Genomic DNA, 20,326 nt, shown 5'->3' on the forward strand with positions numbered 1-20,326 from the left:
TGGCAGTATATACTGTAAAGCAATTTTATGGCAGTACATACTCTGGGGAGTAAAACTCTTAGGTGGGCAATTCCATTATTATATCCAACATGAGTAATATGGGCAGAGTTTGGTTACCTAGCAGATATTAAGCTTAGAAACAATATATATTTTGTATTTTAAATTTTTATTCACCTCCATATAACAGCATATATAAAATGTTGCACAGACAAAAATCATTTCTGAAATTTGGTAACTCTTTTGGGATTGGCACAGATTACAGACTTGAAAAAAAAGCCATGGTGGAAAAATTTTCATCTCTAAGGGTAGATTTGGTACGGAGATAGCTAAAAGTCACTTGAGACTAAGTCTGGTGAAATCAGGTGGGTAATAACCTGAACATAATTTTTAGTGAAATAAGCATGTAAAAGAATGACCTAATTTACTGTTAGAGTAAGTATCTATAGCTTCACAACATGCCACCCTTAAAAGAAACAAAGGTTACTGAGATAAGGTAAGTAATTAAAGTTTTGTTTGGGGCATAAATGTTAAGTATCTGATTTTGTGATAGAGGGAAAATGGGCATAGCTAAGGGAAAACTACAAAATATTCAGCTTCTTTGGAGGCCAGGTAATAAGGCTTCCATCAACCTGCTATGGCTTCAGGAGGGTAAGCAGCTTTTCTATCAAGTGTGGATTGGTAGCCTTGCTTGATTTAAATGAGTGATTTCAGCTGTTAGGAAGCAGGAAATGGTGCTGGATTACAAAGAGACAACCAAAACTAACACAAACACACATAGGCTTCCTGGTATGTAAATTATTTTTGAGGTTAGAGATCTCCTTTTACAGAATTTAGTACATAACAGATTCAAAGACCAAACTTTTTGACCTCCCAATATTAAATAACTAAATGTGCAAAAGAATCACCATTAAATAGGACATCAAAAGCTATACATTTTCTATGAAACAATATGTGCACAGATTTTCAAAGCTGTGAAAATGCAATAAAGAGCACAACACATTTTGGTCACTTTATTAAATGACATTAAATAGTTTAAGTTTCAACTACTAAACAGCACTTTGAATGGTGAAAACACAGATAGTATTATTGTCATACTTGAATGCTTTTCTTTAAAAACACAATTCCAGTCCTTATATATATTACAAAACAGCCTTAAAGGAAGAAGTGACATCTTTTCTACAGTACTTAAGATACTCAATACGAAACTGAAAAGCAGTCTAAACAGAAACAAAGGCAAGTCTTCACAGCTGTATGATTTCAGCAGCCAAAGCTGGATGATGGACTGAAACATTACTATACAACTGGGACAAAACATATACAATATCACAATACTAAGCAAAAACGCTTTACACCCAAAGAAATAAAACAGGTTACAAAATGTGGAGAATTTAGCAGGCAAAACTGTATTACAAGCAACATTTTAAATCGTCATTTTTTAAGCCATTGCAACTATTTAAAACATCTAAAACAAATAGAAAAATGAGCCTTTTAGTATCTTAATTGATGTGATTTTGTCTTTAAATATTTGTTAAAGCTTGATGTTATACTCAAAGTACATATTATGTAGCTAAAATGTCAAGTGAGAAGAGTGTATGCAAAGTGGTCCAAGTTTTATTTCAAACTCTCTTAGTTCCAATTAATCCTTTCTATGTATTACTCAGGTCATAGTTTCATCCATGGTGAAAAAGGTTTAGAAGGTTGCCTAAAATTTTTACATCCATGTCTTTGAGCAAGTAATCAGACCATGTTGAAAGTTCTCAGGTCTAGTAAATCAGGTTTAAAGTATTCTGGACTTGCAGAAATACCAACTGACAACAGCTGGCCATTGTGTACTGCCTTTAAATACTTCTCATAAATCTTGTCCTTTTCATTCTTCTAAAGTAAAAACATATCTCCCCCACCCCAATTAAATAAATTTGATTATATGGCTGGCACAATATCCAAATATATGGAATTTGTTAGTGATAACTCACCATGGTAAAGTGGGAGGGGGGATGGAGTGAATCCACCTAACCTCACAAATTCTGTATCACAAACCTTAGTGCTCTTGGATGTTTACCACTAGTTCTTTCATGATAAAAATGGAAATCTCTTAATCATCCAAATAACTCAAAACAGTTCTAGCTAATGTTAAACTCATTCTAATCCAGTGATACCTAGAGCAATTCCACCACCCAACTTTCATTTTTTATGTAATTTTTTAGCTATTTCCACTACCTGTTACATCACCATCTCAAAAATAGTTTTGCCATGTTGAGTTGACTCCCATAGTCTAACAATCTTTTTCTTCAAGGAACTCAAGCAACCAAATTGTACATGAATAAACTCATAGGTCATTTTATAGGCTTGGATTAAGAAAAACAACAATGTAATGGTTTTCTAGTAAAAGTTCATAAAAGGGTAGTAGATGAATTTTGATCCTAAAACTGCCTCATGGATCTAAACTAAAAAAAAATCAAACTTTGAAATGTAAGTTATTTAAAATAACATAGGAAGGTTGAGGGAAAAGAACATAGGGTGACAGAAAAGAGGAAGAGCATAGAAGCCAGTGATCCTTATCTTTCGGAGGAATTATTTCACAATACTGACAGTACTGGGAATTATTAAAGCACATTCCTCATGTGAACTTAAGAAGTCAGCAATGGTTCTGCCATTTTGATATTTATAGAACAGGGTGTGACCCTACAACCACACCATCATCCTTAACCTCCTAAAATGCTAGAACTTGATTTTGTTAGTCCACATCCCACTGCCAGCAACAGGATGAAGCACTAGCACTGGCACCAAGCAGTTAGGAGGTGTGCTTTATATTAGTGCCAGGAGCGAGAAAATTCATGTGTGGGAGATAATCCACAACCCTGAAATTTTACCAGTAATTATTTAAGCACATATAAGTGAAAATAAAAAATGGCCGAAAGACTAAAGAAGAAAAAGGAATTCTCTTCTTAGGCTATACTTAAGGCTGTTTATACAATGCTAAGATAACTGCAAGACTCCTCCAAGTTTTCGAGCAGTAGTATTTGAGAATATTGCACACAATTCTGTGTCAAAGATAACCCTTAGTTTCTAACTTTCAGTCACGGAGATGATAACAGCAGGAGCCGAGTTGCAGACTTCAGTCAAAAGAACATTAAAACCATTTCAATCACTTTAATAAAGAAATGGATTAAGTACAAAAGTATTTTATAACTTGAGGAATCAACTCTAAGAACTCAGCTGTGTATTTTTATATGTAAAGAACGAATATATAAATCTGTATTCTTTGCTAAATTCATTAATTTTATGACAATTTTATGGTCGCTAAAAGCAGGCATAAAAATTTAGAGAGGAAATCTGTGGAGTTGTTACTGTTATGGAAGGACTTGTTTTCACTGAAAACAATTTGAAATATCTTCTGTACTCAATGTGTGTAAGAAGATTCTAGGCAACATCACTGACAAATGTCAGGAAAAAATGGTATGCCCTATTAAAAAAAATTAAAACTAATATGGAAGATTGGCATTTAAGGGGACCAAACTATTTATACAGTTGAGTTCTGTTAAGTCATTGATTCCTAAAAAAATAAAAGATCTTTCTATGATTTTAACAATCCATTTAAGCTTAGTGCAAAATCACATTGATTTCCCTTGGGAAGGTCCTGGATTTTTGCTTCTCATTGGGGGTGGTGCACGTTGCAATGGTGGTGGCTGCATACCACCAGCTACTGACTGATACATTCCTCTCATATCAATTTGCTGGTAGTTAGAAGGATTCATGATTAAATTTGGAGGCTTTGGCATCATGAGGTGACCCAGTGTTGCTTGTTGATAAGTCATTTGTTGTTGTTGCTGCTGATTGTACTGCTGCTGGAGCCTTCGGTTCATAAGTATTCGCTGAACACAGCTGATTAACTAAAGAGAGAAAAGGGAGTGCATGTTACAAGTGCATGACCTGTCACAAAGAGGCAAATATCAAGTTTTAAGTTAAAATCAATTTGTTAAGGGTGTACCATATCAAAAGGAAAACACATTATTGTTATCACCATTACTAATTTGAGGCATTCACAAGACCATTACTGTAGAAACCAGTTAGTAACACCATTTAGGGCTAAATTTTCTTAATGACTTGACTACTGTATTGCAAGCAGCATTTAGGTTAGTTGCCATAGTAACTGTCCTGAGCTATGATTAGTTTCAAGTATTAGTTACAGCACTTTTTGTCAAGTCTCATTTCTTGTTCATTCTTCTGAATATTTCACATAATGACAGACAAACATTTTTAGTGACAAACACCAAAGGGGAAAAGCACTTGCAGTGGGAATAATTCCTACCTGGACTATCTCAAATTTCCTAAGATAATCTGAAATCAATAATTCTACAGCGCTTTCTAAGTAAAATTCATGCCACAGAAATTGATTCCCTGGAGTCAAGAGTTAAATTTCCCACTGAAAGGCAGATGGCTGGCAAACAACTATGCTGGGAAAAAATGATCAAAGGTCCTGGAATATGCTAGCCTTTTAAAGAATTAAATAATTTAATAGGAACTGGTGACATATATCATCTATAGCTCCACTGTTTTTTTTTTTTACTCTCAAATATATTAAAAAGTATACTTATTTTGGGAAGGTGTTTAAAAATGGTAAATATGGTAAATATGGTAAAAGTTTGGCAAAAATTCCTTTTTAAAAAAATTTTTTTAATGTTTATTTATTTTTGAGACAGAGAGAGACAGAGCATGAACGAGGGAGGGTCAGAGAGAGAGAGGGAGACACAGAATCCGAAGCAGGCTCCAGGCTCTGAGCTGTCAGCACAGAGCCCGACGCGGGGCTTGAATGCACGGACCATGATATGATATAATGACCTGAGCTGAAGTCGGACGCCCAACTGACAGCCACCCAGGCGCCCCTGGCAAAAATTCCTTTTTAAATGTCCAGACTACATAAAATATAAAATTATGTGAAAGAGATCCTACATAATCTTCAAGGAGACCCACTTGGGAAGTTGTTGCTCTTCTGTAATCTGGTAACCAAGATATTACACCTTTACTTGACATTATTAGGTTTTCTGACAATACTTCTTCCAGGAACAACCAATGACCAGCCAGCCAGCCATATGAGGAAGGGATGGTTATTGACATAGATGTCACACAAACCCATTATTATGAATTCAAGAAAATTGGACATAACTTAGAAATAGTCAAACTCTTACCATTTGTTGTTTTGTCAATACATCATTGTAGATTGCTTCTCTTCGTTTAACATCAAGCTCCTGACTGGCTTGTCTACTTAATGCTAACGCCTGTACTTGGGCCTCTGAGAGATTCATGTTTTCTTTCCACTAAAAGAAAAAGGTTCTATTTACTCCTTATTGCAGTACACTGAGGAAAAATAATTAAGGTACTTAAAAATATTCAGGATTTTAAAAGTTTTTTTTTTCTCTCTCCTTTATTCTTTTCTAAAGAAAACAAGGATGTAAAAAGCAAGGCACTAAGTTATCCACCGTTGTACAAGGTTTGGCTATCTCTGGAGTGAAACAACTTGGATTTAATTGGTGCAACAGATAAAACTTGTTTATGTAAACAACACATACATTTCTATGACTGACTGATTTCCCATTTCTTAGATATTACCCATTTCTCTTTTGTGCCAGCTTTTAGGTAAAATTGCTGAATTATAGCTTGACACTATTATCCAGTTTACGAGAATTTTACTATTGCCAATAAAGATATAAGAATTATGCGGTTTTCCCCACAGAAGGAGTGAAGCAAACAACAATTAAAAATTAAAACAAATTAGGGGAGGGACAATAATTGCAAGATGGAGTAAGACAACTGCCAATTAACTTACTACAGCTGAAATTATATCTTCAAGAGGCTGAATCCTCACTGCCGTCACACTGTTCGTTGCTTCCACAACCTTTTCTCTTCCTTGATTAATGAGGTCCTAGAAGAATAGAAGAAATCTTATATAGGGCATATAAAAGATGGCCTGGTTGTAAAGTATAAGGATCCTTCCTCTTGTCAATTGATAGCACTTGTTTTCTTTGTAAATGTTTATTTATTTATTTATTTGGGGGGGGGGGGCAGAGAAAGAGGGAGAGAATCCCAAGCAGACTCTGCACTGTCAGCACAGAGCCCAACTTGGGGCTCAATCTCCTGAACCGTGAGATCATGACCTGAGCCCAAATCAAGAGTCAGGCGCTTAACTGACTGAGCCACCCAGGCACCCCTTTTATATAGCATTTGGTTTTAAAACTCTTCAAATAATTGAAAAGCAGAAAACTGCAGCATCAATAAAGTGGGTAAAACACATCAGTGAGGGTCTTGTTAGGAAGATAAAAGTTTGGGTTTGCACCAGTAATTTATAAATTTAAATACATTTTAAAAAGGAAACAACAGTTTCAATTAAGTTATTACATTATTGGTATAATAAAACCTAATCTTTCTTATTTAACTCATAATTGACTCTTAAGTAATTATTTCATACTGAACATTATCATATACTTAATGCTGCATCTACATTGCATCACAATGTAAATTAATGTATTCTATTTTCAAACATTAAGTTAATTTGTTTATTCAAAATATTTTATAACTGAAGAAAGTTCTATTTCCCCAGCTAGTCAGCTGCCTATTGTTCCTTAATTAAAACAATTCAAACAACATTAATTCAAGGCCTAATTCTCTTGTGCTCTGAACAAACCACATTCTACCATACTATGTTGGTTCAAAAGGGTCAACAAATAAAAGAAAAATTTCTTGGTCTATTCAGAGGTAATCTTTTGGAGAATGTGATATTCCTGCATAGGGAACCCTCAACAACAGGCACTTGAAATTGCCTTTAATTCAAGTTAAACTACTTTTGTACTTCACAACTTACCTCCAGCTGTTGATTACTCATTGCTGACAGGGCTCCCAAATTGAAAGGAATATAAGGAGTTTGAGAGTTGAAACTGACAGGGGGTAAATTGGTCCCAGTTGGTATGTTGAAACGCATGGTCAGTCCCTAAAAACAAAAAATTATGCACTTTCCACATTGTGATTTAAAACTTGAAATTCTACATCACCTACTGGTTTAGAAAAGAATCCACATTCTCAGATCTAAGAAATTATTAACACTCTTCCACACACAAACAAAACACCCTTTTCACCCGAAACCAAGATCCTATTACACAGAAAGTTTTAACCCCTAAAGGTGTATTCTTTTTTTCTGATAATTCCCACAGAATGGGGCAACTCAGAGAATTCTAATGAGACTCCTAACATAACATTAACGTTAAAGAAGTTTGGTACAATGAGTTAGGAGTTTAAAGAATTCAGGTATTAGGATAAGGTTTCCCATGCTCAGGCACATTTTTGCTCAAGTGGATTGGTGTTTAAAATAAACATGGAAGGAACTATTTTAAATAAAGTTGCTGTTGGAGAGTGACATTAATTTCCAATAATGGAATATTTTTGTGTTCTGAAAGTCAAAATTTAGATTTCAAGTACACATGCTAAAGCAACATTTACTCCTACCTCCAAACTCTAAGCTCCTGTATATCTGTTACTAGAGTGAGGGTGTTGATGGGAGTTAAGTGATGTTAAATATATAGCTTCCCACTAATCTCTCAATTCAGCACAAGTGCTAAGCAGAAATGGGGTTACTACACTTTAAGTGGAAACTATTTTCTTCTTTCCTTTCCTCTCATCCTACCCCAAAAGGTAGCCAAAAGCCCATACACTGACTCTCATATTGTTCCTGAAGACTCACTATTATTACTACTTATTCCAAACGTGACCCTTTTCTTACTCATCTCTCTTTCAAATGACTAACACAAATACAAAAACCAAAAAGCATTTTGAATGAACTACCTTCTTCTCTGCTTCATACTCAGCCCAAGCTGCTTTTCTTTCTTCTTCAGTCAACTCTTCTTCTTCTTTGTGGTCCAAAAGAGAATCGTGTTCATGATATCCTACGATGTGTTCTTTATGTATTTGAAGAAGTTCTGCAAGTATGGTGTCCTGTTTAGAGGGGTTGAAATAACAGAGAATTATTTTTTCTCTCTGGATCCTACCTCCAAAGTTCTTTGGCCTACTGTCAGACTAGAAACTAGACACTGGCTGCTACACATATTTCTGATATATATGATATAAATTACTTAGAAAACAGTCACAATACATGCAACACCAGCCTCTTATGTAAGAACTTTCTATATAACAATGTTTATATAAGCATGTTTTAGGGGTTCAATTTTTTAAATGACTACTTTTCAGCTTCAAGGTTTTTTTCCTCCAACTTTCTTCTAATTTTTCATTATGTATTGCTTTGTATTTTGCTTTTTTTTTTTAAGATTTTATTTTTTAAGTAATGTCTACACCCAATGTGGGGCTTGAACTCACAACCCCGAGATCAAGAGTTGCATGCTCTACTAACTGAGCCAGTCAGGTGCCCCATGTTTTGTACTTTGTTCTGAGTTGATAATAAATGCTAATATAAGTCTGCTTAAATAAGAGATTACATTGGATGTGCATGCTAAAAATCATAGCTACTCCTGTTTATACATATTTTACAACTTTATTTTCACAATCACTTTGGCTACCAACCACTATACTACCGAAAACCAAATCTAAATTAATCTAAACAGCTACAGGACAATTTGACTAGAACATATAGCCCTTATATTTCAACTGTACAAAGGTCAAATGTAAATTACACTGAAAAGACCCATGGGTCAAATTTAAACTGATACACATTGTTTATCAATTTATTACAATTTTTTTAAGTCATAGTGTCTTAAGTCAGTCTTTTAAGGTTAAAAAATTAAAAGCTTGAAACCTGGGATCATTTATATACTTAGTAAGAACAACCAAACTCCTGTTCTGTGTAATTACAATTATCAGAGGGACACAAAGAGAGGTTGGGAGGAAGGGGTTAAAGTGAACCATAGATATGTTACTTGCTAATAAAAAATTAAAATACTCACAAGTTGTTTATTAAGAAATCACAGATGAAAACCTGGATATATAAAAGGCAAATTAATTCACTTTACAAAAGGATTTTTCATAGCTTCTAACAGCAAGTTCTTTTAGAACACACTTTCTAAATTGAGTGTGAATCTAGTGAAGTAACAAGTAATTATAGGGCAAGGGAAAGGTTGCAGAGGTATATAGTACATTAAATGTAATCTACATCTAATAAAGCTTAATGCCTTCCTAAATTTCAGCACAGACAAAACCCACGCTTGAAAATAATTCTGTCTTTACATCTCCATCCACCCCCAGAGTATAAGGTCCAATGCATGGTAGGAGCTCAAATGTCTGTTAAATAACTCAAGATGAAAAATTCAAATCATGAAGCCCTAAGTTTTTTCTGTACATAGCAAATGCTAACACTATTTCCAAATATTCTGAATATCTGGTATTATGTAAATAACTCTTAATCTTGCTACCCCCATAAACACCTGAAATAATAATTTCATCATTCCATGAAATAAAAGGAATTGATTTCCTTAATGAATACAGCTGTAATAATTCATTTTGACATGATGTGCTATTTCTTTTGTTGAAAACCAATAACATTAAAAGATTACACAAATGAGAGGGCTCAAGAAAGCCTAAAGGCAGAATACATAGATGCTAATAGGTTCAATTCTTCTGAAATGCTAACTAAACATTTCTCTTCTACACCAGTGTAGAAATCTATCATCAAAGCTGACTTCCCATATAAAGTCATATGCCATATAAAACAGGTTTATAATCACTAGATAGATCTCCAGAGTACTGACCAAGCAAGCAGGGAGATAGGCCAATGTGATTAACTTCTATTAAAAGATAATGCCTTCCTTATGTGTAGGTCTCCCATGCTCACCCCCAACCATGACTCAAGACAGAGGTATATAATAAAACCAGATAACACTAAATATTTTTAGTAAGTGACCATGACAAATACAATTAGGAAAGTAATCTATTCTACAAAATACCAAATAAATTATAAGGTAGAAATGTTCTATGGATAGTCCCTAATTTGACTTCTGTCAAGCAAGAAATGATGTTCTTAACCATATCAAAAATAACTTCATTTCTCTAAGAAAGAAACCTAAGAGAAAGACCAAGAGAATTGTGTGCTAGGAACTGAATTTATTTTCAGCTGTGCCACTGATTCTCTAACAATGAATAATTTAGTCTAGCTATGACTGTCACTTAAACATGAATGAAATCCTCTCTACTCACATGTCTAACAGGATGATACGAGAATAGCAAAAATAGATGAAACACCCAATTCTTTGGAAATAAATCCTACGTCAATTAAGTGCAGTGTTTATTTCACAATTATAAACACCACAGTTAATACATTACTTTTTTATGGTTAGAGAGAAAGCCTTTCCAGAGATGCACATATGCAATGTACATGTGCACACGCACAAACACTCTCATATATACCCTTTAAAAAATGTCTGCATTATTAGGGAGTTTTATCAAGTCAACGCTTATCAACCTATAATTTCAAAGTCCAAACTTATCACCTTGGAATTGGTAGAAACCTATGTCCAGAGAGGCAAAGTAACTTGTTCCAGTCACACAACTAACACTAACTGGGACCAGAAGGTGTATTTCCTGACTTCTATCCAGTGATCATTGTATCACATTATAAAGAATGACCAGGGTTTTGTTTTTTGTTTTTGAGAGGAGGGAGGGGCAGAAGGGGAGGGAGAAGGAGAGGGAGAATCTTAAGCAGGCTCCACGCCCAGCTGAAATCAAGAGTGGGACACTTAACGGACTAAGCCACCCAGGCACCCCAAGAATGAAATATTTTCTTGAGGCATAGTTAGTTCCTCCATTTCCCAGATCTGTTCTCTTATATTAAAAAAGACTGAAGGATTCCAAGGGTGGGAGAAACCCAAGTATGTCTATTTTCCTCCCACTTTTTAACACGTTTGTACTTTTTAAAGTTTTCTTGAAGCATATGTTAATCTTTTAATAAAAGGAAATCTAAAAACTGAAGCAAACACAATTCTCAGAAACAAATCTGTGAAAGGCCAGTTCGTGCTTAGCCTAAACCTGACATGAACTATTTTACCATTTTCATCTTCTGGAGACAGTCATCCTAGGACACCCCACTTCCAAAACAGTCTTCTCCCCACCAATTCCAGACTTAAGATCTATCCTATCAAGTCAAGCATGATTGCTTTATTAAGGTCAGATTATGGTAGAGACTCAGCTTCTGTCCATACATTAACTTTCCTTTTGACCCACAGCCAACTGAAATGCCAGTAAGTCAGAGGAGAAATGCATGTGACATTGTTTTGTATTATTAAAAAATTTTGGACCCTTTCCCCCAAATATTAGCTCCCTCCGAACATCAAACCAAAACACCATTGAAATTGCTTCTATTGGCTACAACACTTCCTTCTTTTCAAAGAATTTAAAAAAATACAGAAACAATGCTAATGTCCTATTTTAAAACCTAGAAATAACTAATGGTAACACCTGTCATATATTTCTCCACACATTCACATTTTAAACTCACACTCACACACACGTTTTCACATAAAAATGGGATTGTACTACAGTTTTGAAAACACTTTTCTGAATTATTATCTTCCCATGGACATCATTTTACATCAAATACAAACCATAATTTTTAATGGCTGCAAGATGCTTACAAATTATATAGATATACCTTATAATCTATTTAATTATTCTCCTACTTAATTAAGGGTTTATTAAGACATTTAGGCCACTTCCAGTATTCATTATGACCAATTCTGCAATGAAATACATTAATGGACAATTTTAATGTATTTCAACCATTTGTTCATACAATAACTATGCCAATAATACTCAAGGACTTAATGTTTACAACAATCTTCACTGTAACAAAGAAAAGACACTACATGTTACATTAACTGACTTTTATAGGAACAAGATTCATTTTACACAGCTCAGGAGGGCATGAGACAAAAGCACGAGGCAAAAATGTTTCTTTCCTCTAGAGTGCTGTTTGAGACACAAGAGAAAGATACAGAATTTCTGATATAAACTGTTTCTACATCTTTCCCTTTGTAAATTAACTGTAGCATACTGTCAATACAAGAAACAGATGATGAGATTAAAACAGCAAAGAAAAACGTGTAACAGAATTCTCAGAATATTTCTTTGGGAAAAACAGTTTTGCAAGTCTAGAGCAAATCATACAAGTTAATAAAGAAAAATTTCATCCCAATGTACAACACAATCAGTGGAGAGGCTTTTTGTTTCTTCCCTTTGAAGCATGCATTTATTAGTTGCTATAGCAACACTATTATTGAAAACAATACTGGAACAGAATTTATAATCACTAGGCCAACAGTCATGAAAATGAGGTTTAAATTATATCCAAATGTGTACCTTTTCTTTGTGTAAACTTTATTTTCCTTCAGTAAGTGAAAAATCTTACAAGCTGGGAAAAAGCATGGTCTATATTCTAGCTAACAGCTAAGTTAGCTTAAGCTTTAAAAATGACTGGTTTAATTAATAAAACAAAATTAATGATAAATTAAAAGTTTAAGTTAATTTATTTAGAAGTTTAAAGTATTTGGCAAGCTGACAAAAATTCCCATCTAATCAATTCTGAAATTCAACCTTGAAAATAAAAATTTTAAAAACAATCAAGTCTTTGCCTGAGGGTGGGGGTGGGGGTTTGCCATGTTTCAAAATATTTTGCTTGCCATCACTTTAAATTTGAATTTTATAATATCTGGAAATAAAATGCCACTGGAACACATAAGTGCCACAGGACCCACTCAAAAGCTATGAAAAAATTCCTTTTATTACTTCAATAAGTCTAGATTTTTAGTAAAGAAACTTAATATTCCTGGTTAAAAAAATAAAAGTTTCTACTTTCAAATTTGAAGCCTGTTCCAAACTGGAAAAAAAAAGCAACATACTTGAAAAGTAACTAGGGAGCTACTGAATAAAGTTCATGTACTACCTCATATGAGATTTTTAGGTCAAGAGTACATAACTTCTGCCAAAAAGCATTTATAAACATATCCAGATTCCGAAATTGTAGGTATAAAAAAGACAGTGACAACTACAGAACCTGTCACTTTCAAATAAGGAAAAGGCAGGCCTGCCAAACTGACTTTGGTGGAAGGTAAGAGCCAAACTGTCCTTTGATAAGAATGGTTTCTACTCAATTTAACATTCAAAGAACTAGATAGTATATTGAGTATTTAGCCTTTAAAAACTGGTTATCCGTTATAATTACTACATAAGCCACATGCCATTCAATGTGAGGTAAAGAGTGTCATTCCAGATTTTACAAGACTGCAGTGACTTTCTAGAGGTTACAGCTTTCCAAGTAGAGCCTGAAATGGAACTTGATTCTCAAGCTATACAATGTAGGGTTCATATTATCTCTTTATTTCATAAACACTGTTAACATCCTCTAACTATAGCTGTGTTGTAAAAAGGATATAGATAGAAGGAAGACGTATGAAATAGGAATGAAAGCAGATATTTAGCAGCTCAAATTACATTTTAAAGAAAGAAAACATTAAAAGATGAAAGACAAAATAGTAAAAACAAAATATACAAATACGGTCATCTATCTAGTGATTCTTGTACTGACCAAATCTCTCATGCAAATTATATTCCTTTAAGGATTCAAAGTAATGAATATGACATAAACATCTTGGTCATGAAAACATCATTAACTGAAGAGATAGAAGGAAGCATTCACCTACATAATTCCCCTAAAAGTATCACAGCCTAAATTTTCCACTGCTCCTATTCCTACAATGTTACAAAGCATATTCTGAATCAGCCAACCTAACCAATCAAGTAACATACTTTAGGATAGTAATATACAGATACTGTAGCACTCAAGTACCTTATATTAATTCAGGGTCACTGATCATTCCAACATGTTAGTTATGTCCTTCTGAACTCTCATAAATGAAAGTGGAAAAAAGTGAAAGGATATATAGCCTTGCTTTCCAGGTTTCTCCCTACACCAGATAATTTCATGACCAGACTGTTAGACATACAAACATCAAAATAATTTTTGCTGGAATCAACTGATTTGATAGAAAGAAGACCTATGTCAGCCTTTTGAATTTCAGAGGAAAATTTAATGGCAGGATTTATTTTAAATTATATACACGTATGTAAAACTTTGTAAATTGGGAGACTTTATGTGTAGTGATTAAGATCACAGGCTCTAGAGTACTGCTATCCAACAGAACTCTGGGCAATGATGGAAACGTTCTGTCTGTGCTGTCCAGTATGGTAGCTACTAGCCACATGTGGCTTCTGAGCACCTGAAATGTTACTAGTGCAACTGGGAAACTAAAATTTTAATTTAATTTCTTTAAATACAAATGTAAATAACCACATGTAGCCAGTTGCTCTTGAGTTAGTGCCGATCTAGAGTCTTACCGGGTTTAAATCCTAGTTCTAACATTTACCAGCCCTATGTCCTTGAGCAAGTTATCTCTCTGAATCTCAGTCTCCTGGTCTGTAAAATGGGCCTAATAACTATCTATTTCACAGGATCTACCATGGATATTAAATATTACACATGAAGTGCTTAAGCACAGTGCCTTATTTACTAATGACCTTTGAATTGCTAAATCTGATGGTCGATTCTCAGACTTGATCCTATCCATCCACCAGCAACATCTGACAGGTCTTAATCCCTCTCTTCACCAAAATACTATCTTCTCTTGGTTAGCTAACTGGAAGAATTCTACTGGTGTTATTTACTACTCTCTCTTACTTCCAACACGGTTTCTAAAGGTCTAAAGCAGACCCTAACTTTAAAAAACAAACAGTGTATTACTGTACAGAGAAAAGAGGTTTTACACTTTATCCAAGTTTTTCTAATAAAAAATTCAGGAGATGTTTGACAGGACAAATTATTTGATATCAGAATTGTCCTAGAAAATCTTGGATATATGGCTGTCATAGAAGGACCAATAAATTATTGCCAGTTCTGTGACTGTATATGTATTATATTTATTTTATTTTTTAAATATTTTCTTTGAGAGAGAGCACAAGTGGGGGAGAGGCAGAGAGAGATGGGGACAGAGGATCTGAAATAGGCTCTGTGTTGACATCAAGTAAGCCCAATGAGGGGCTCAAATTCATGAACCATGACATCATGACCTGAGCCGAAGTTGGACACTCAACCGACTAAGCCACCCAGGCACCCCAATTTTATTTATTTTATTTTAGATGGAGAGAGAGTGAATGGAGGAGAGTGGCAGAGGGGGAGAGAGAGAACCTTAAAGCAGGCTCCACACTCAGCGTGGAGCCCAACACAGGGCTCAATCCCATGACCCTGGGATCACAACTCCTTTTGCTTCCCACTTAGCCTCATCCTATATTTTTTAAAAATATTAATCTTTTTACACATCATCTATAAAACATTCTTGCCAGAAACATATGCTGTGAATTTAATCAAGCCTTTGCGTCTATTTTCCAGTTTACAGAATATATAAGAGATAGAAGTTTAAACACACCAGGAAATAAATTCAGAATGAAGGAAGGGGATATGACTACACTAAATTAAAAATATAATAACAAGAGACAACAATCAAATATAATGTGTGGACCTTGAATGGATCCTGACTTGAACAAAGGAGCTATAAAAGATATTCTCAAGACAACTGGAGTACTTTGAATACAGATGTGGTATTAGATGATGTTAAGAAATTAAGAAGTTATTAATTTTATGGCATAGTGGTTATATAAGAAATGACTTTATATTTTACAGATTTGTTTATAAGTGTAATTATAAATGAAACATCAAAATCTTATAATTTAAATAATTTTTTTTGCAACTACATGGATGGAACAAAGGGTGTTATGCTAAGCGAAATTAGAGAAAGACAAATATCATATAACTTCACTCATATGAGGACTTTAAGACACAGAACAGATGAACATAAGGGAAGGGAAGCAAAAATAATATAAAAACAGGGAGGGTGACAAAACATAAGAGACTCAAATATGGAGAACAGAGGGTTACTGGAGGGGTTGTGGGAGGGGCGATGGGCTAAATGGGTTAAGGGGTACTAAGGAATCTACTCCTGAAATCATTGTTGCACTATATGCTAATTTGGATGTAAATTTAAAAAGTGAAATTAAAAAAAAGAAAAAAACCACATTTTTCATGTTTATTTTTGAGAGAGAGCAAGCGCGTGCATGTGCAGAGCTGGAGAGGGGCAGAGAGGATGTAAATTTAAAAAATGAAATTAAAAAAAAGAAAAACACATTTTTCATGTTTATTTTTGAGAGTGTGTGTGTGTGTGTGTGTGTGTGAGAGAGAGAGAGAGAGAGAGAGAGAGAGAATGAGCACATGCATGTGCAGAGCTGGAGAGGGGCAGAGAGAGGGAGAGAAAATCCCAACCAGGCACTATGCTATCAACGCAGAACCTGATGCAGGGCTTGATCTCATGAACCATAAGATCATGACCTGAGCCGAGATCAAGAGTCAGACGCTTAACTGACTGAGCCACCCAAGTGCCCCTACTTTAAAAATATATAATTTAAAATATTTTAGAAAATAGAGGAGGCAATAGTGGTAAAATATTAACAATGACTAAATCTAGGTGATGGGTATGAGTATCCATTATATTTTTCTGGTTTGAAAATTTTCAAAATTGGAAAAAAATTAAAAGGAACATTTTTTTTTAAATTTACTTTGCAATAATGGAGACAGAAAACACTAGACAATGTGACAGAATTCTGGGACAGCCCAAAGTCTGAAAAATGGGTCATTATCCTTTTTACCCTTTATTATCCTTTTTACTCTATATTTTAGCATACCAAAACAGTTTTCTAAAGCTGGGATCTGAATCCAAGTCCCCTCTTTATAGATTTTTTAAAGCTAAACTGAATGCATAATTGCATACTAACACTGTTCTAAGAACCTCACATGGAATATCTAATTTTCATAACAATTCTATGAAGTACATACTATTATCATCACTATGTAACTGATGAAATTTCCTAAGATAATTAATCAGCATGGGCCGCTGGCTCTTTCCCACCACAATTAACCCACAGAAACTACAGAAAGGAAAACGAAACATGAATTCCAGGAACTTATTGGTGCATGCAGGTGCACGTGCGCGCACGCGCGCACACACACACACACACACACCCACACACCCCACCCGTGGAGTGACAACAAACTGACATCATATGCCATCTGAAGCAGAGTTATTGAAAAAAATGTACCAATAATTCAAAATAAGCATGAAAGTATACTTAAGGAAAGGTATTGCCAATAGGATATTCAAACAAAACCTATCTAAAAAGAGCCAAAATGAAATATTAGGGATAAAAAATAATCACTGAAATAAAATAATAACTCAATGGATAGTATAAAAAGCAGAAGAGGAATATATACATATACATATATATGTAGGTAGAAGGTACACATATTTGTAGATATATATACACACACACACACACACACATACATATATATATATATATACACACACACATATATAGGTATATATACCTCTTCTATATCTATATCTATATCTATATCTATATCTATATCTATATCTAAAACCTAGTGAGTTAGGATATCAGAATGAGGCGCCCTTCAAGGAGTCAGTAGGAAAAGATAACGAAATAGAAAATATATAGGTATATATATACCCATATGTATATGTATATAGGTATACATATATATGGTAAGATATGGAAGCTAAAGCAGAATGGCAGGCATTTACTAACAGCAATCTCAGAAGAAGATGAAAATGAAGATGAGATTTTTTTTTTTAATTTTTTTTTCAATGTTTATTTATTTTTGGGACAGAGAGAGACAGAGCATGAACGGGGGAGGGGCAGAGAGAGAGGGAGACACAGAATCGGAAACAGGCTCCAGGCTCTGAGCCATCAGCCCAGAGCCTGACGCGGGGCTCGAACTCACGGACCGCGAGATCGTGACCTGGCTGAAGTCGGACGCTTAACCGACTGCGCCACCCAGGCGCCCCAGAGATAAGATTTTTGAATAATGGATATAAATATCTCAGAATTATAGATCAAGAAACTGAGGCACAGGGAAGTCAAATAACTTGACAAAGGTTAAGATTCAAATCCAGGTGGTCTTTCCCAAGGGCTCCTATTCTCAATGACTATGCTGTGCTGACTCAGGGCTAGAGGTAAATAAGTTCAGCATCCAAGATAGTTAAGGAGGAATAGGCTCAGCTTTGCCAACCTAGGATTTTGCAGTAACTGAAGGATGAGATCTATACTCTCCAATATTACACACCTTGATTAACACTGAAAATGCTTTTTCATAAACTCATAGAACTGATCAAGAAGTATAAGGATATGAAGAAAAGGGAATGCTTGTGGAATGATGGTGGGAATGCAAATTGGTACAACTACTATGGAACAGAACATGGAGGTTCCACAAAAAATTACAAATAAAACTACCATATGATCTAGTAATTTCACTTCTGGATATTTATGAGAAGGAAAGGAAAATACCAAGATACCTGAACCCCCACCTTGGTCACAGCATTATTTATAATAGCTAAGGCATGGAAACAACCTAAGTATCCACTGATGGATGAATAGATAATTAAAATGTGGTACATATACACAATGGAATATTATGTGGCCATAAAAATAAGGAAATCCTGTCAATGCAATACATGGAGGGACCTTGAGGGCATTATGCTAAGTGAAGTAAGTCAGACTGAGAAAGACTAATACCTATGATCTCACTTATTTGTAAAATCGAAAAAGCTGAATTCATAGAAACAGAGTAGAGTGGTGGTTCCAGGAGCTGAGGGTATATGTGAAACGGGAAGATGTTTGTCAAAAGGTAAGATGAGTAAGTTTTGGTGATGTAATGTACAGCATGGCAACTATAGTTAATACTGTACTGTATATCTGAAAGTTGCTAAAAGAGTTGATCTTTAAAGTTCTTATTACAAGAACAAAATGTGTAACTATGTGTGGTGATGGATGTTAACTATAGACTTATTGTGGTGATCATTTAGCAATATATACATATGTATACTGAATCATGTTGTACACCTGGAACTATTATATGTCAATTATATCTCAATGAAAAAGAAAGTTGGAAATTAAAAAAAGGAGTGTGAAGTCATATCAAAGAAGAGGGCCTCAGTCTAATTCTACAAGTTTAATCATGTAACATATTAATGTCAGCACAGTAGAGTGTAGTGGTTAAAGTGTATGGTGTCTGCAGTTACAGTACTGAGATCAAATGCAGGTGCCATCACCTCTCTGTTATAATTTCATCATCTGTAAGATAGAAATAAATTGTGCCAGCTTTGTAAGGTACCTATAAGAATTAAATGACTCAATAGTAATAAAGACCTTAGTACAGTGACTGGCATTAAAAAATATAAGTGTTAGCTCCTGCTTATTATTCCTAATTCAAAGGTTTAGCTGATAATAACTATAAAGACAAATCATGCTACTATATACCTTCTACCCCACAACAGTGGTGGACCTTGTTAAAAATACAGATTCCAGGGCACCTGGGTGGCTCAGTCAGTTGAGTGTTCGACTTCAGCTCAGGTTGTGATCTCGCAGTTTGTGAGTTCGAGCCCTGCATCAGGCTCTGTGCTGGCGGCTTGGAGCCTAGAGCCTGCTTCAGATTCTGTGTCTCTCCCTCTCTCTAACCCTCCTATGCTCATGCTCTGTTTCTCTGTCTCTCAATAATAAATAAACGTTAAAAAGAAAATTAAAAAAAAATACAGATTCCCAAGGCCCACTCCCAGAAATTGATTCAGTAGGTCTTAGATGAAGCCAAGAATATGCAGTTTTATCAAGCTACCAGGTGATTCTGATGCTATTCAGATGCTAGCTCAAGAACTACACACAAGAAAAACTGATATTTTATTTATTTTTTAAATATAATTTATTGTCAAGTTAGCTAACATACAACGTATATGGTTGTATCTTGGCTTCGGGGGTAGATTCCCATGATTCATCACCTACATACAAAACCCAGTGCTCATCCCACCAAGTGCCCTCATCAATGCCCATCACCCATTTTCCCCTCTCCCCTGCCCCCCACCACCAACCCTCAGTTTGTTCTCTGTATTTAAAAGTCTCTTATGGTTTGACTCCCTCTCTGTTTGAAAAACTGCTATTTTTTTATTTAAATTTTTTTAAGTACTTATTTATTTTTGAGACAGAGAAAGAGCATGAACAGAGAGAGGGAGACACAGAATCCAAAGGAGGCTCCCGGCTCCGAGCTCTCAGCACAGAGCCCGACGCGGGGCTCGAATTCATGGACTATGAGATCATGACCTAAGCCGAAGCCAGGATGATTAACCGACTGAGCCACCCAGGCGCCCCGAAAAACTGCTATTTTATT

The 20,326-nt window shown here is 35.0% G+C and overlaps 1 protein-coding gene across 7 annotated transcripts in view; it reads right to left on the reverse strand.

Moving 5' to 3' along the window:
* Positions 1-985: 985 nt before the first annotated feature.
* Positions 986-20,326, reverse strand: part of ATRX (ATRX chromatin remodeler) — a 322,803-nt gene continuing 303,462 nt past the window's right edge. For all 7 annotated transcript variants that reach the window (XM_047076254.1, XM_047076252.1, XM_047076256.1 and 4 more), the window contains 5 exons: positions 7,831-7,980; positions 6,857-6,982; positions 5,825-5,920; positions 5,187-5,315; positions 986-3,890 (listed from right to left, as the gene is read on the reverse strand). In XM_047076254.1, the coding sequence (XP_046932210.1) occupies positions 3,612-3,890; positions 5,187-5,315; positions 5,825-5,920; positions 6,857-6,982; positions 7,831-7,980 (780 nt within the window). In that variant the 3' untranslated portion in view covers positions 986-3,611. The remainder of the gene's footprint in view (positions 3,891-5,186; positions 5,316-5,824; positions 5,921-6,856; positions 6,983-7,830; positions 7,981-20,326) is intronic.

Source organism: Lynx rufus, unplaced genomic scaffold (genome assembly GCF_022079265.1).
Source record: "Lynx rufus isolate CCGP_SWC_20201006 ecotype Redwood Valley unplaced genomic scaffold, mLynRuf1.p SCAF_14, whole genome shotgun sequence".
Lineage (NCBI taxonomy): Eukaryota > Metazoa > Chordata > Mammalia > Carnivora > Felidae > Lynx > Lynx rufus.